General features: G+C 34.4%; 1 protein-coding gene across 1 annotated transcript in view; it reads left to right on the plus strand.

Moving 5' to 3' along the window:
* ANKS1B (ankyrin repeat and sterile alpha motif domain containing 1B) overlaps positions 1-17261 on the plus strand; it is a 678567-nt gene that overhangs the window by 432174 nt on the left and 229132 nt on the right. Inside the window, exons 13-14 of the mRNA XM_039878010.1 lie at positions 158-747; positions 2383-2455. Coding sequence (XP_039733944.1) covers positions 158-747; positions 2383-2455 — 663 coding nt within the window. The remainder of the gene's footprint in view (positions 1-157; positions 748-2382; positions 2456-17261) is intronic.

The following is a 17261-nucleotide window of genomic DNA, read 5'->3' on the forward strand; positions in this document are numbered from 1 at the left end:
TTTTATACACAACACTGTCAGGTTATGGGGATATTATTGTGTAGCAATAAAACAAATGTTTGGCTATTACACAAGTTCGAAAGGGCACTGCTATTGTATCAGGGCTTTCGGATTCCTGTATAAACAAGCATCCTAATGTCCTTCCTCTTATTTGCAGATGACCTCTCTCAACAGGAGGACAATGATCCCCCAAAAGAATATGATGCTGGGCAATTTGCAGGCCTTCTCCATGGATCCTCTCCAGCATGTGAGTCCCCTGAAAATCCATTTCATCTCTATGGGAAAAAGGATGAATGTGAAGAAAGACAAGATGAAGTCAGTTTGGCAAATAGTCCTTTGCCTTTCAAGCAGTCTCCAATAGAAAATAACTCAGAACCTTTGGTGAAGAAAATTAAACCCAAAGTGGTCAGTAGAACAATTTTTCACAAAAAAAGCAACCAACTCGAAAACCATACCATTGTTGGCACAAGAGCAACTAGGAGTGGATCCCGAAATGGAGACCAGTGGATTGTGAACACGGGGAGATGTGTGGAGAGAGCCTGTACCCTGGGGAGAATAAGGTCATTGCCAAAAGCCCTGATTGACATGCATTTATCAAAAAATGTGTCTAAATCAGATTCTGATCTCATTGCCTACCCTTCGAATGAAAAAGCATCAAGAGTTAACTGGAGTGAATCTTCAACTGCTGAACACAGTTCTAAAGGGCATTCTGAAAGAACACCATCCTTCACTTCTGAATGGGAAGAAGTAAGATTTGCTCTTCTTTATATGAGGGGTTGGAGTTAAGAGAGGTTTGCGGGAAGGATTTTCAGCTTTTTAAGTCTTTTAGAGGCAAAAAAAATTAACAAACACATACAGCTCCAAGGGGAAGGAAAAGGTTCTAGGGGTGATACATAATAATTTCACAGGGAGTGTAAAAAACAAACACAGTTTCGCACATGTGGGAAAATCTATTGTTTCCATAGAAATTGACATCAAGCAGAAGCAATAACTAGCTATGAGGTGCAGGAAAATATGAGGACACATCGTGTCCTCCCAAATGATGCAGCTGACAAATTGAGAAAAATCTTTGTATTTTTGCTGTCCTGTATCATTTTGCTACTCTCTGAACTCTTTGTTAGATCGTCTTCCTGCTTTAAAGTATCTTATATTTTCAGAAGATCTTCTTATAATCTTATAATAAACACAAATTACTTAATATTTCCGTCTTACGACTATCAGAGAGACATTAAAGAAAAATGTGCTGAGGTCGAGTATCACCAATTTAAGCTCTACCTAAAGACAGTCTTTAATTTCAGAGAATTACTCAGAGGGTAAGTGTCCTCGTAAGGTTATGAAATATCACCCTTTGTCCCTAAGGAGAACTACATCATAAAATAATAATGTTTCTTACTTTTTCTTGAATTTCTTCAAAGAATGGACCACACTCTTCCTTGACATTTCATTCTAACGTGTCACATTTTGTCTCTCAAAAGACTGTGCCATTTGGATTGGGTTTTGAAACACAATAGGTCACTATAGTATTCTGAGAACTAGAAATGGAAATGGTTCCGATATTGACATTCTGAACTGAGCTGTTTGGGAAAAATCACTCAATCTCTGCATCTGTTTCAGGGTAAACAAAATAAGACATTTATGTAATGCTCACTGTTCTTTCCAAAGCCTACTGTCTTACTAGGGTTGCTAGGATGATAAGTAGGGGGATTAAACCATAAATGGCTAAAGTTTAGACAGTCATTTCTTCCTCTAAATTCCATACTACTAGACTGATTGTTTGAGTCTATCCATTTCTTATATCTATTAACTCTGTGAATAACATCTGAAAATCTCTTTTGGAATGAGGCAGGATTAATTCATATTTAATTTATCTCTTAAAATTAAGTTGTTTCTATGTCTACATTCTTGTGATTCTATGCCACAAATCAACTTATGGCTGGTCAAACCATGAAGTAAGAACTCGGTTCCAATGGCCAAGCCCCCAAACTGAAAACCACCCCTTGACCAGTCAGATGAGATGCATGCCCTAGAGGACAGAAATCATCACATGAACTTACTCTCATCTTCTTCCTCCTTCTGAGTTTAAAGAATACACAATTCCTAACTTAGTGACCCATGTAGATCCAAACAAAGTTCCTTTTAGAAAATACAGAGAAAAAGCAAGTTGATTTTGAAAGTTTAAGAAAGTGAAACACAATTTATATTTTTAAAAGCAAATCAAAAGATGTCTGTTTCCCTTAAACCTTTCTCTATCAGTCTCTCAACTGTGGTATTGTAATGGTAATAATATCAAGAATATATGCTATTGGCATTTAAAAGTTATTTTAAAATTCAGCGATAAAAGTAAATGTAATAATTCATTTATATGGTTTTTGCTTCTCACAGATTGACAAAATAATGAGTTCCATAGATGTTGGAATTAACAGTGAACTTGAAGAAATGAATGGTGGGACTACAAGTAAGAAAACCTCTCCTCTATATTGTAATGAATAAATGTGCTCAAGAACTAACTAGAAGATGATAGGAGTCTTTAGATAATTTCATGTTTTATCATAATGACAACAACTATAAATGATTTCCTTCCATTCATATCAAACAACCATGACCTCTAAACAACATCCATTATAAGTATATCAATTTAGCATATTGAGAGATTTTTTTCCCCCATGTACCTCTATTTTACTATGCCAGTTAACATTAATGGAGTCTCAACTTTATGTAGAACTAATCATGAAGCACTTCAAAGTGGTGTTGAATCTGACTTAATACACCATTATTTCTCATTCAGTGAAATATCCCAATTATGCTGGCCAAAGTAATTAACGACTTCTAAGTTGTAAGCTCCAGCATGGCAAGAACTATGTGTTATTCATCTTTATACATCCCAGAATAACTAGCAGAGTGTCTCACAAATAGTCAGTTTTTCAATCACTATTTAATATATTACCCTTTCAAAGTATTGTTTTCTTCCCTACAATTAAGGCTTAGAGTAGAAGGCCATTCAAAACTTTCTTTGAAGACTTCCTGCATAATACTGAAGGAGAATGTCAAATACCAGATCGCTCAACATAAGAATAGCAGTAATAGTCATACTAATGAATTCTATTCTGGAAAGAGTCAAAAGACTTGACTCCATTTCTACCCTGCACTAAGTAGAGGTATAACTGTATATTAAATAGGTCTATCGAATCTGGAGTTCAGACAGGTGATTTCTAAGTTTCCAGAACAACTCATGTTTAAGTTAGCAGTAATAGTTGCTATATCTGTAGAAATAATAAGATTAAGATCTGCATGAGAGAAGCCTAAATATATCATTAGGCAAACAGTCACGGGACTTTGTGGCGCTTGGACTAGTCCCCAAGGCCTTTTAAACAGCGCTCAAAGTGACTCTTCAGCACAGGTAAGCTGGAGAATTCTGGCTCTCTTGGGGTACACTTGACCTGTGTAGATAAGAAGTAACATTGAAATCTGAGATTGTGATCTCTAAATGAAATGTGAAGGTCTAAATGAGACCCTTATAGGTGCGCCTCACTCATTTCTCATGTGCTGGGACAAGTAAAAACAAATGATTGTAATATGGCCGGGCTCCGTGTTAATTAAGTTTTTTTAAAGTTTAAACATTTTTTTATGAAATGCAAGTTTGTTTTAAATGTTAAAAACTGAAAAATTATGAAAAAGTACCAAAATTGTGTGCCTAAATTTAGCAACACAAGTATGATATTAGCTGTGATAGCATGTGTCACCAGATCTCATATCCAGAAATGCTGATATACATTGAAGACTATCCAGTCTCCAAGGAACTAGCTTAGGGACGTATTTTGCCACATAGTTCTTTCAGACATACTTACAGAATAATTTCAGGGTAGCTGTTGGAATGCAGATTTTTGATTGATCTAAAGGTTAGAATTTATTTTCTTATCAATAGTAAATTCCCTGGTACCGAGAATGTTCAGAGACCCAGTGCTTCCCTGTTGGAAGACTTAGGTGGCATTGAGCATTAACATTCTAAAATTATTCAAACAGTACCATAAAATTGCAAAAATGTTATAAACATGATGATAATGAAAATAAGGGTCATTGTTAAAAGTGCCACGCAGGCAAAGCTGCCTTCGAAGGGCATTTCAATAGTAAACAAATCCACAGATTACTGTCCCTTAATTCTCCTCTTTCCACCTCTCGGGCTGCTATCCTATCCACTGCCTTTATTTACTGTTTTTCTACAGTGATAATGAAAATGAAAATGAGAGTAAAGACCCAGTCCCCAAAGCATCATTACTATTAACAAAGCCTGTTACTGTATGCCCCTTAATTTTCACCTCTTAATTACACACGAATTATGCACTAAGTGATTGACTGTAACATGTGGCATTCCTATTGGCCATTAGGCCACTTGCGAATTACAACTTTACTGGGCTACAGGCTTTTCCCTCTAGAGGCTGGATAGAACTAGAGAGGTGATAACTCCATGAAGATGACATTCCACAAATGTAGTCAGAAAATCGCATGGTGAAATTAAAAGCCAGACTGATGTGAATTCAAATCTTAGCTCTGCTACTTACCAGCTGCATGATCTCAGGCAATTCATTCAATTTCCTTATCAATAGAAATGGGTATATTAATATAGACTCAAGGTAGAGACATGTACAATGATGTATATGTAGAGTCTGATACATGTAGATATGTGTATTATATTTCAGCTCTCTGCTTGCCTTAGCTTGAGGGAGACATCGTGTTTGACACTGTGGGCACATCAAGATAAACATATATTAGCCCATCTTTAAAGAACTTTATATCAGCTTGTCTCCTAGTCTTCGTGTTAAATTTGCTGCATTCCTTGGCATTGTGGTATGTCAATGGATTTAAATGATCTAAATTATTTTTCTGAAATCTGAGTATCCTCTTTTAGCTTAACAATGAGGAAGAGATGCGCAATGAAATTCACAGGAGGTAGATTTAGAATGAGCGAGAGGAAATACTGCTTTACTCAGTACGTGTGGAAAGTGTCTAGAATTTTGATTTGGAAGGCCATTGAGCCAAGCACTATGCCTGGCTTTAACAGAGCTACATAGCTTTATAAGCATGTATTATGCTTGTTGCCAAAAACCTCAGACGATTAAGAGAATAAAATCATAAACAATGGAAAAACAAGAAGGATCAAGGGTCAGCATTAAATCCATTTCGTTTAAATGTTCTTGTTTGCTCTTTCCCCCATCTGTACCTTTGCAATTTCATGTATTTCATGAATAAAACATTTATTAGACCAAGAAAGGATTTAGAACATTCTCATCTTCACTCCTACAAATATGAACCAGCTCAAAGTTTGAATGGTCTCTGTGAAACTAGTTCCACTCATAAAAACCACTTCCTTTTTAAAAAAAGTTTTCTCAGCAATTACATAGTAGTTTAAAACTTATCCAGCAACTGCAACTATCCAGGACTAAGATAGACTAATTATCAACACATAATTTCACAAACATAACTTCCATTTTCCCACTTGAAATCAGATTTAAATGCCAAACAAAACAGCATTGGCAATAGGATTAAATTGCATCAAATACCTCATATTATGTAGAATATCTTTTTTTTTGATGATGCTGGATATGTGATATGGCAGTACATTCTACATCATTATGTATTTCAATGTATAGGATTTTTTCGGAGTTCAGGTTTTGAAGTTATGTGGACTTGGCTTGAGATCCCAGCTTAGCTTAGTAATCACTTTGATGTCAACTTCCTCACCTATTAATTCAGATTTTTAACAATCATCTCATAAGACTGCTGCAAGATTAAATTATACACTTGTGCAACTATAGCCTAGAATGTACAAGATGATCAATAAATAAATATATTCTAGCTTCTTATCCAAGAATGCATGATTATCTTTCCAATTAGAATATATGCCACGCAGGAAAATACTTGGGAAATCTTGCTTATTTTTTTGATCAGTGAGAATTGTAGTTAAGAGATAATTACTCATATTCTACGTTGTTTTCATGTGGAGCCTTTCTTGAAGTTTTATTTTTTAACCATTGTCCTTGTATCATAAGGAAGCACTTTCAAGTTAGAAAATTTACTATGTTCATTGGAACTACTTCAATTCTAAAAATCAATTTGATAATCTTCTTGATGAAATCGAGGATCACTTGAGTAAAGTGGAGGCAATAATCAGTTCCTAAGAATCTGCTTATCATTACATAACAGCAAATATGCAGAGTAATCAAGTACCCAGGCTTTCCAATGCAGGGGTGGCAGATAATGTTATAAACACCCTCTTATTTCTAAACAGGCTTTAATAATCTCATGTTACATTAACATGACTTCTGGTGTTTAGGCTGTATTAGATTGATCTCTAGTACATGAATATTAAAAAAATAATAGTATTTAGTTAAAAGGTATTTTTTAAGACTGGGATTTTTTTTTCTTATATTTAAGGTTAAATTGTATTCAAAAAGAAATATTCTAGAGTCTTATCTTTTAAAAACCTACTTTCTCCAATATATGAATTCCAGCTAAATTTTAATTATAAATGAAAGCTATTTAAATGAATTTGTAAAGGATTTTATCATAGGCTACACTGTCTGTATTGGATAAAGCATAATTCTGAAACCATTTGTTGGAAAATGCATTGTCCTGAAGACAGGAGCTAACATTAACCCCACAACTTCACTTTCTAGGCTTTTGCTCTTCTTCCTCCAAGAGTCTGAGAGCCAGATTATAGTTCAGAGTCCCTCATAGCTGTAGAGGCCCTCCATGAAGAGTTTCTAGGAAATTAGGAACTCACTAAAGCAGAGTAATTGTTCTCTCTTCTCCTTGTCTGAGCCCTACCTTCTCCTTCATCTGCACCAACAGAGAGAGCTCACACAGACAGCCCTTACCCCAGAGAGGGGCTCTTTCCGGTGGCTAGGGAAGACATCTCCACAGCTCCAGTTGCTTCTCTTTGATGTCTTAGTTGCTTCCAAGCCTCTGATATTTGCTCATACTGCTCTAGATCTGCAACAGGAGGTACTTGGCCATTGATTGAGCTGATAGCTGTCTTCCTGCTGAGATTGCTGATGGGAATATCATTCCTCAAACTCTAGGAGAACACTTAAAAAAATGTATTTACAATTTCCTAGAGTTACACTATTAGAGAAATGACAAAAAGGAAAGAAGCTGAAATGTTTTCCATTCTTAGTCTGTGTCAGATGCTTTGCAATTTACTCCTGTGAACATTTTGCATTTAATTCTCAAAATAACTTGGTGAGGTGTTATTAAACCTACTTTATAGATGAAGAAAGGCTCGAAAAAGTCAAGTAACTTATCGAAGTCAACTGTTTCAAATGTAGATTTTCTTCTTCCTGAAGTCTATACTCCTTTCAATAAAATATGCTGCCTACACAGAGCAACAGAAGCCAGCTCTTTGCTTTTTTCTCTTTTGTTCACTAAAGGGAACCATCTGAGGGTATTTATGTGTAGAACCAACCACTTCCTCTTAGCAAAGCTTAGCTATTGGTATAGGAGGCTTTAGCTCAAACTCTAAAGCATAGGCCACCTGGTCATATATCTAAATGAATCACAGCTCTGAATATCTTCTACCTCCTAAAAATGAATGCACATGTGTTAAGAATGACCTGGGTTTCACTTATTTTCAGGGGAAGATTTTTCCTTGCCTCCTATAATATTCTTTTTCCTCATGAATTGTTAAGTTGCCCATAAAAGCCTTTCCGTGAAATGCTTTGCAACAGGCATAATTTATTTTTTATTTTTTTATTTCTTTACAGCACTTTTTAATAGAACCAACTGGGGAAGGTGGGTAGTAGAATGTTAGCACACAAGCACACTATTTTGTCTAAATCAAGAGGAGATTTATTTTTCTTATTATTTTATATAACATTTCACTGAATGACTTAGTTATTTTTTAGATAGGTTAAATCTAAGAAGTTCCTTAATAATGGAATAGCTATGTAGAAATGTGAATTACAGTAATTGTCAGGCTAGCATGAGTTAACTAATCTTTATCAAGAGACAGTATTTATTCAACTACACAATTGTGTCCTTAGCACAACAGACACTAAAATTTATTTAATACCGTTTATTCCAAACACATAGTCATTAGCAACTAAAATAACCTACATAATATAGATTTTGTTCTCTGGTTTTAAAATAACAAGTAATATTCATCTGTGAAATTAGGTTTCTCTTAAGTATGAAATAGTTGATTATCTTTCGACGGCCTAATATTTGCTTATCACATATCAATAGTTAGAACTGATATATTGTTTTCAGTTCCACAAAACATTTAACCTTCTAGATAAGCCTAGAGAAATAAGGAAGTATTCTTCCACTAACATCTTTCATGTATGATCAACCAAATCAACACTTGCTTCCATATTTCCCATGATGATAAACTCACTACTTCCAAAGACAATATATTCTATCACTGGGAAGCTCAAATTGTTAAAAACTTATTTTTTGAGGCAAAGGATGTTACTTACATAGATATGGTTTTGTCTATGTTCCCTACATAAACATAAACCATCAGTGGGACCTTGGGAAAATCATTTTATCAACATAAACCTCACGTCTTCATCCAAAAAGCAGCTATAAAAAATAATATCTACCTCTCCCCAGAATCATTGGGGAGATCAAATAAATACTACAAGAGAAAGTAGTTAGCTAGATTCCTGGTACATATAGACCATAATATCTGATATCTACTTTCTTTGACTTGTTTTTCCTCTTCTATCTATTTTTCTCTTCAAATAATTTCCAAAGAAACAAAGAATGAATAATAGCTCATTATTTTAAATATATGTAGATATAGTAAGGATATGGATGATATTTTTGATAGACTATACCCCCTCAACATTCAACATAAAGCTAAACATAAAGACTTCTTTGTAGACACTTTAAAATTTCTAATTGAATGACTTTTATATAAATATTAGTGCATTCTACAAAGTTCACCATTAATGACCTCATACTGATGAGAGAGTGAGAGCTAAAAATAATTAGGAGTAATTTGAAATATAGATAATAGATCTTCATAAGTTATGGATTATTGTAATGATTGCTTTTAGATATAATTTTTTCCCAAAATATAATGAATAATGAAGTGATACATATGGTTCACTTACCCATGAGAAAAACTTTATAGCTTACATTGGCTGTGTCTATGATACACTGTTCTCTGATAACAAAAGGCTTCTTCTAATCTATTAGTATATTTGATTCTGAAGTATAAATGTCTAGAAAGTTAGGAAGGAAATGATTTAGGCAATTAAAATCAATAGTACCCAACAATATCTTAGGGAACCAACAGAACAAGATAAAAAAAAATGCATCTGTAAGGATGTATATTTCAGCATTATTTATGATCATTTAAAAATAGAGTCAAACCAAAGGACCATTGGTAGAAAATTTGTAAAATGAATTACTATAGCTTTCTATGATGAAATGTTAGCTATCTAATTAAAAATGGCATTGCGTGTGTATTTATTACCATGAAAACATAGCCATAATATATTACTAAGTGAAAAAAGTAGATAAAGTAAATTTTAGTCCCAATTTTGAATACACATGAATGAAAAAGATCTGGAAGGATGGGTGCAAAAGATAAACTGTGGATATCTCTGGATAAGATTATCAGTTATTTTTATTTTCTGCTCTTCTAAATTTCCTGAAATCTTTACAGTGAGTATATGTTACTTTTATTTTCATTGTATACATCATTCAATAAAAAAGTACATGCAAGTTTCATCAACAAATATATTTATATAGAGACATATATACAAATGCATATATGTAAACATTTATATGTGAAACATAAAATATCACTATCAATGCCGATAATTAAAAGTTTGCCCAGTGAATACTGTTAATGAATACATAATTGAGTCTTTTTTATTAGATTTGAGTTAAAATAGGTGTATTTCAGTGGTTTCAGAAAAAAAGATTCATTTGACTTTATTTTTATTTTTTATGTTACTGCAAACACTTTTAAAATAACTACACAAATTTTTAAAATATTTATAAACCTGATCAAAATGAGTTTTTCTTTTGTCTATGTTCTGGTCTGTGTGCATATTCTAGAGATTTTCTAGTTCTTGTCTATGTGCACCTTCAATTTCTATGTACTACTAATAATTTTATACGTAGAACTTTGCAGTCTTTATTTTCACATACCATTTTACAAAATTCTATCATATTACATTCTTTTTCTTATCCCCTTGCTTTATCTATCTTGTAAATAGCCAATGTTAGCCTGGTGTATATACTTCCACTCTTTTCCAATTTCATACAATCACAAATGGATGGAAGATAGACAATTGATAGATGATAGATAGATTATAGATGATAGATGATAGATAGATGATCAATAGATGTATTTTAAAAACATGAGATCACACTGTATACATTTCCTACTTATTCTTCTTATTTAACAGTTAATCATAGCTTTACCTTGTTTTTATAATTAGTAACATAGATAACCTATGAAACAAAATTGCACTCATGAACTTGCTGTGAGGCTTGGAAAACACCACCTCACCACGAGCCACATTTTCCTTACTTGAAAATAAAAAGGCGGGACTAGATCCTTTCTAACGCTACAATTCTATGACTCATACTTTTATCTTTCATTTCATGGGTTACGCTTTGGCAGAATGTCCTTCTTTAAAGCGTTCCACTTCTTAATTTCTTTAGGACAAATGACCAATAAATCTCAAGGATGTGTATTTCAACTAGGTTCTTCTAGGAATGTTGCCAGATTCTCATTTTACAATGCCTTTCAAATATATTAACATAATAAATGCACAATTTAATTGATATATGTCTGTAAGATATGGACGCATTCTTTGTTTTTATGGGCGAAACTGACTTTCTCCTAAGCATCTCAGCTCTCTTAATAAATCTTATCTGCGAATTTGTCAGAGACTAAATTAACTAACTGAAATCATGTGCACTTTAGTGATGTGAATGGGAATAAATGCAGAATTTCTGATACAGTAGTCCCTCCCTTTTCCACGGAGAATATGCTCCACAACCCCCAATAGATTCCTGAAACCTTAGATAGTACTAACCCTTATATATACTGTTTTTTCTGTACATACATATCTATGATAAAGTTTAATTTTTAAATTAGTCACAGTAAGGGATTAACAATAGCTTATAATAAAGTAGAACAATTATAACAATGTACTGTAATAAAAGTTACACTAGTGTGGTCACTCATTTCAGGGGATCACCTTGCCGAAGTCTTTGCACAGGCTCATTGCTTGCCAGCACATGTTGCTGTCAGTCGGAACAAATTTTCTGTTCATATCTTCCACCCACAAATTTAATGTCTTTCCCATGTTAACTAAGTATTTATCATGCACTGCGGCTGTACCTTTTGCAGCTTGAGGCGCAGTAGCAAAACCAACAAAAATTTCTTTTTCCTTCTTTACAGTTTCACAGAAGGAAGATTCATTCTTATTTGATCTTAGCAACCTCAGCATGTGATTATTTTTCTTTTCTCATTAAGTCAAGGACTTTTACCTTTTCACTTAAAGGAAATACTTTACAGCTTTTCTTTGGCACATCTGCATTGCCAGCATCACTACTCTTGCACATTGGGACCATTATTAAATAAAATAAGGGTTATTTGAACTCAAGCACTTCGATATCATGACAGTTGATCCGATAAACCAAGATGATTACTAAGTGATAACCTGTTGGGAGCATATATAGTGTGGAGAAGCTGGTCTAATGGACGATTCACATCCTGGGTGAGACAAAGCAGGATGAGATGAGATTTCATCATGATACTCAAAACAGTGCACAATTTTAAACTTTATGAATTGTTTATTCCTGGAATTTTCCATTTAATGTTTTTGGACCACAAGTAACTGAACTGTGCAAAGCGAAACTGGGAATAAGGAGGGACTACTATACTTTGCCTGCTTCTTGAATCCACTAATTTCCTTCTAAGAATTTTTATGGCCAAAAAAAAAAAAGTAGCATTTCAATAATGTATACTTTTCATTAGGTTGCAGGTACTGATCAAGTGCTCACAATTGTCCTTTTTTTACCCACTGACTTGGCTTAACTAAACTGTAGTCAGGTATCTCCTTCTCCAGGGGTTCCTGAACTTGGCTTACCCCAAATCTGAGCAATTATTAAAAGACAGAACATCTCCCCTTAACAATTCATTTTGAGTCAGCTGACCACAGAGAGAAACATTTCCTGGTATATCACCCTGTTCTTGCTGTCTGCTGGGCTCCACCAGCTTGTTCCATTTCCCCTCAAAGTTCCTGCTAGCCCTACCTACCCCAACCTATAAAAGAAAAGCTGTTTTCTGTTTGACTTTGAGATGCCTAGAAATCCTGAGGGAGGACTATTCTCTCTATTGTAGTCTTTTAAAGTCTTTCCTTGCTTGAGTCTGGATTTGTTTTTATTTGACAGTAAAAAATTTCTTAGGCCTCTTTTGGTTCAACTTTTAGCTCATCAGCCAGTTCTCTTTTCCTCTTTTAGTATTGCTCAGACCGTAAAGGATATTTCTCTGATTATGTATGTTTCTCAAAGATTATATACATTTTCTTTGTGTAGCCATTGTTTTGAAAAATGTGTGCATGCTTGTATGTGTGTATATGTGTGTGACGTGTGGATTAAATTTCTACAATAATCAGAATTGTATGTAATGTAATTTTATATGTAAGATATCTACAAATTGATTTCAGTATCAATTTTGATACAATTCTCTATCAACCATGAATTTCTTTAAAAAACTCCGTCACTATCTCTTGGTATCATACCAAATGTGCATAATCATAAAATGTAAGTGAAATACTAAGCCTTATTTTTTTAAATAGAAGTATAGCATATAATACAAATACCTCATCACCTACTGTTGCTGACATATGAAATGCTTCTTATAGTGACATTGAGCCTTTATTATAAAAGTGAAGGAACAATTTCCTTCTTTTTTGAAGGTGAAATAATCTATTACATGTATATACCACATTTTCTTTATCCATTGATTCACTTAATGGACATTTTGGTTGATTCAGTATCTTAGCTATGATGAATAATGCTGCAATGAACATGGAGTTCAGATATCTCTTTGTGATCCTGATTTCAGTTCTTTTGTATAAATTTCCAGAAGTGAGATTGCTGGATCATACGGTAGATCTATTTTTAATTTTTTGAGGAACCTCCATACTGTTTTTCATAGCAGCTGCACTGTTTTACATTCCCACCCAGTGTACAAGGGTTCCAATTTCTCCACATCCTTGCCAACATTTGCTATCTTTATATATATAGTAGCCATTCTAACAGGTGTGAGGCAATAATTTCATTGTGGTTTTGATTTGCATTTCCCTGATGATAAGCGATGTTGAACATCTTTTCATGTACCTGTTCGCCTGGAGGACATTATGCTAAGTGAAATAAGTCACGCAAGGACAAAAACTGCACGATTTCACTATATGTCTTAGTCCAGTCAGGCTTCTCTAACAGTATGCCACAGACTGGATAATTAATAAACAACAGTAATTTATTTCTTATAGTTTTAGAGACTGGGAAGTCCAAGATCAGTGTCTAATGAGGATTTACTTCCTAGTTCATAGTTTTCTCACTGTGTCCTCACATGGCAGAAGGGAGCTCTCTGGAGCTTTTTTATAAGGACACTAATCCCATTCATGAGTATAGAGCCCTCATGACCTAATCACCTCCCAAAGGCTTCACCTCCAAATATCATCACACTAGGAATTAGATTTGAACATATGAATATCAGAAGGGCACAAACATTCAGCCTGTAGCATATGAGATTTCTTAATTAGTCACAGTCCTAGAAGCAGAGAATGGTGGTTCCCAGAGGCTGAGAGAGGGTGAAATAAGGAGTTACTCTTCAAAAAGTATAAAATTTCAGTTCTGTCAGATGAATAAATTCTAGAGGTCTATTGTATAACTTTGTGCCTATAGTTAACAATGCTGTATTTCACATGTAAAAACTCATTAAGAGTGAGTAGATCTCACGTTGAGTGTTTTTACCAGAATAAAAACCATAAGCAAAGAATAAAGGAAATAAAACAGGATTCTATTACCCTGTGCATTCACTATATACATTCTATGTATGCTTCTCAGGTATTTAAATAAAGCATTTGTACCTGGTATATTCTTGGATTTTTTCCAATGGAGTAAGTGCTCATATTCTTACTAGTGTTATTTAGAGAAGGACTCTGTATACTTATACTCTGCCTGTCTTCAAAAAAAGTTTGACAAGGCTTATAATAAAGATGTAATTACAGTAAAATAAAACCCCACTAAAACAATAGTAAAAGATATCAAACAGATAGTTTAAAAGACAAATAATAATAATAATAATTAAGGGGAAAAGAAGAAAAGAAAAGATTCCAAAGAACCTAAACTAAGGAAAATGTCTGCAACTAAGCATCCAACTTGACTCTGAGCTTCTTGGTGATCAAGATAAAAGGGGGCTACAGAACTGTCATTGTAAGGGACATATTATCAAGACATGCAGAGAAAGGGACACTTTGCTAGCTTGAAACTCCAGAAGGAATTTTTCTCATGGGTTATTTTATGAAAGATATACAACTGGATTAGGAACAATGCTTTCATTAGAGTGCCAGGATAAAGGAAGAAGAGTCTACCTATGATGTACATATAGCCAGGTGTAGTGATAAGGCAGTACCTCTGTAGAGACCTTTCTCCTGGGGACTTCTGGCTTTCTCTATATTATAAACAAGCACTGGTTCTAAAATATAAATTTTTTTTCTTTACCCTTTTTAAAAAAGGTCCTCTGTTTTATGTGTCAGTGACTTTACGTCAGTGACTTTGAGTGCCAGGATTTCAGGGATACTTAATAAAATTACAATTACTATCTAAAATTTTACATGACAATGAGAGAGGGGAGCTACTCATCATATGTGAAAGAATATGAAATGGCACTTCAGAGTTCTGTCCTTTACTTGCTGTATAACCTTGGACAAGTTACTTCATCATTCTGAGCCTTTGCTTCCTAATTCTTTATGATGGGAATAATAAATTTATTACTCTTGGTATAATTAGATGAGATAATTTATATGAAAGCACTTATAACCTGTAAAGGTATGTCAGTTATTATTATATCGCCTTCCCAGAAAGCTCTTTACTTTTAAGTTAGAGGTCACCGTGTTCATTTTTGTCTTCTAGCAATTGAATACAGTTTATGAACAATCAATGAAGGAGTTGCTTTCTATCTACACATAGATCATTTGCCCTCTGGATGGTTTCTAAAAATATATTTTTATTTATTTTTTTTTAGGTGAGGCAACCCTTGGTTGACTTCACAGATTGCAAGGACCTTGTCAGTTTACAATCCCTTATTTTTTCATTTTTTTATGCCTACGGCACCTGGTCTTCCTAGGTGGTCTCCCAACCAAGTAGTAACCAAGTAGTAACCTGACACTGCTTAGCTTCTGAGATCAGATAAGATTAGGCTAATTCAGAGTCGCATGGCCGTAGACAAAATATATATATATTTTTAATTAGAACTCTTGCAGGAGTTTAAAAGATTTAAAAGAAAATATGTATTTTTCAATTCCTTCCCATATATATATCTTTCCCATAAAAAAAAACTCTTGCAGGAGTTTAAAACATTTAAAAGAAAATATGTATTTTTCAAGTCCTTCCCATATATATGTGTATGTATGTGTGTATAGGTATGTGTGTGCATACATACATCCATCTTGAGGATGGAAACATGTTGGTAGGTGAAGAAAGTGAAAGCATCAATGAAGAATTATTAATTTAAAAAGGATTCTCCAAACTCCTGAGAGTACTCAGACTTTGGATTTCTGGAGTTGAATGTTTTTATACCCTCAATTAGCGCTAAAAATATCATCAGGGTCTCTCAAAGAAAGAGAGAGAGACTCTGTTCCATTTGGAAAGATCTTATTTTTACAGGTGACTACTCAATTACCCTTAAACCATTTAATGAATTAATAGTCCATGTGGTCCTTACTGATTTGAAATGCACATTTATTGTATACTTGATATCTTCCAAAGGTCTGTCAGTTACTATTGTGTTGCCTTCCAGATGTCCAAAGATATTTTATTTTTATTCAGTTTATAATTTGTTCTTCTTAACATGTCTGTATCTTTTCACATGTCAGCACCACACTGTTTAAATTATTTACCCTTTATAATTTACCTCAATATCCATTTTCAGGATCCATGTCTTCTTACCCAAAGATTTCATGTTGGTATTCAAATACTTTTAAAATGTTTGAACACCACCCATTACAACTCTGTTTCATCAAGGTTTAGAGGTGCCTAATTTTTCCTTGGAGGGCATGCGAATGACCTCAGTTCTGTAGACTCAGACAGCCACCAGAATGTTCTTTCTAGCTGACAACTATGCTCAGAGACTGACTACTTAGATAGAGGCTTTCTAGGTAGGTGGAAGATCGCAGCACACTCTCAGTGACTTTAAGAGACCGAGTACTGGTCTTCACATGGAGCTTTATGAAAACTAGGCATCCCCTGGAGAGCTGAGTTGTCTCTCATTGTGAGAGAAATCTGTGTATTTTCTCACAAAGGTCTGTGACTTTGAACCTTTGTCTAGTATTCCCAAAGCCCAATCAACCTCTAAGAGATGAACATGTATCTAACTTATCTAAAACAACTAAAATGGATCTTAAGCTTGAATCTGAGCCACACTCAACACTCCCTACTATTCACTTCTTTCCTATTCCCTTACTCTGAAGAAAAATCTTGTTGGTTGGTTGGTGGGCGGTGGGTTTGGGGGTGGGGAAGAAAGGACAAGGGGCCTCTATTCTTCATTTCCACTTTTATGTCATCACCATTCCTTATGCCTTGAAACATTTGTTTCACAGTTTTATTCTACTAGCTGATTTAATGTTAAAGAAAAATTGAACTGGATGGAGTTAAGCAGTCAAGAAAGACTTACTCAAGACTATCACAATAGAGAGATTGAACTCAACTCCCCTGAAACAAAGGCAGGAGAGTTTTTAAGTGCTGAGGTGAGCTAGTAGGAAAGTACTTAAGGACAGTTATGAGGGAAGGCTGGTCAATGTAATTAGGCCATCTTTGTTTACTAATTGATGTTTATTGAAATTAGACTCCTGTCCTTACACAGAGCCTTGGAAGATAAAGGCAGTGTCTTCTTTTATGACTGCATTTCCAAGGATGGCTTCCAGGGCCTTGAGAAAGACATTCCTGGGCTATAAATCCTGCAAGAGACTGGGAAGAGATTTACATCCCAAAGGGGCAGAGAAAGAATT

Source organism: Pteropus medius, unplaced genomic scaffold, assembly GCF_902729225.1.
Source record: "Pteropus medius unplaced genomic scaffold, Ma_sr-lr_union100, whole genome shotgun sequence".
Lineage (NCBI taxonomy): Eukaryota > Metazoa > Chordata > Mammalia > Chiroptera > Pteropodidae > Pteropus > Pteropus medius.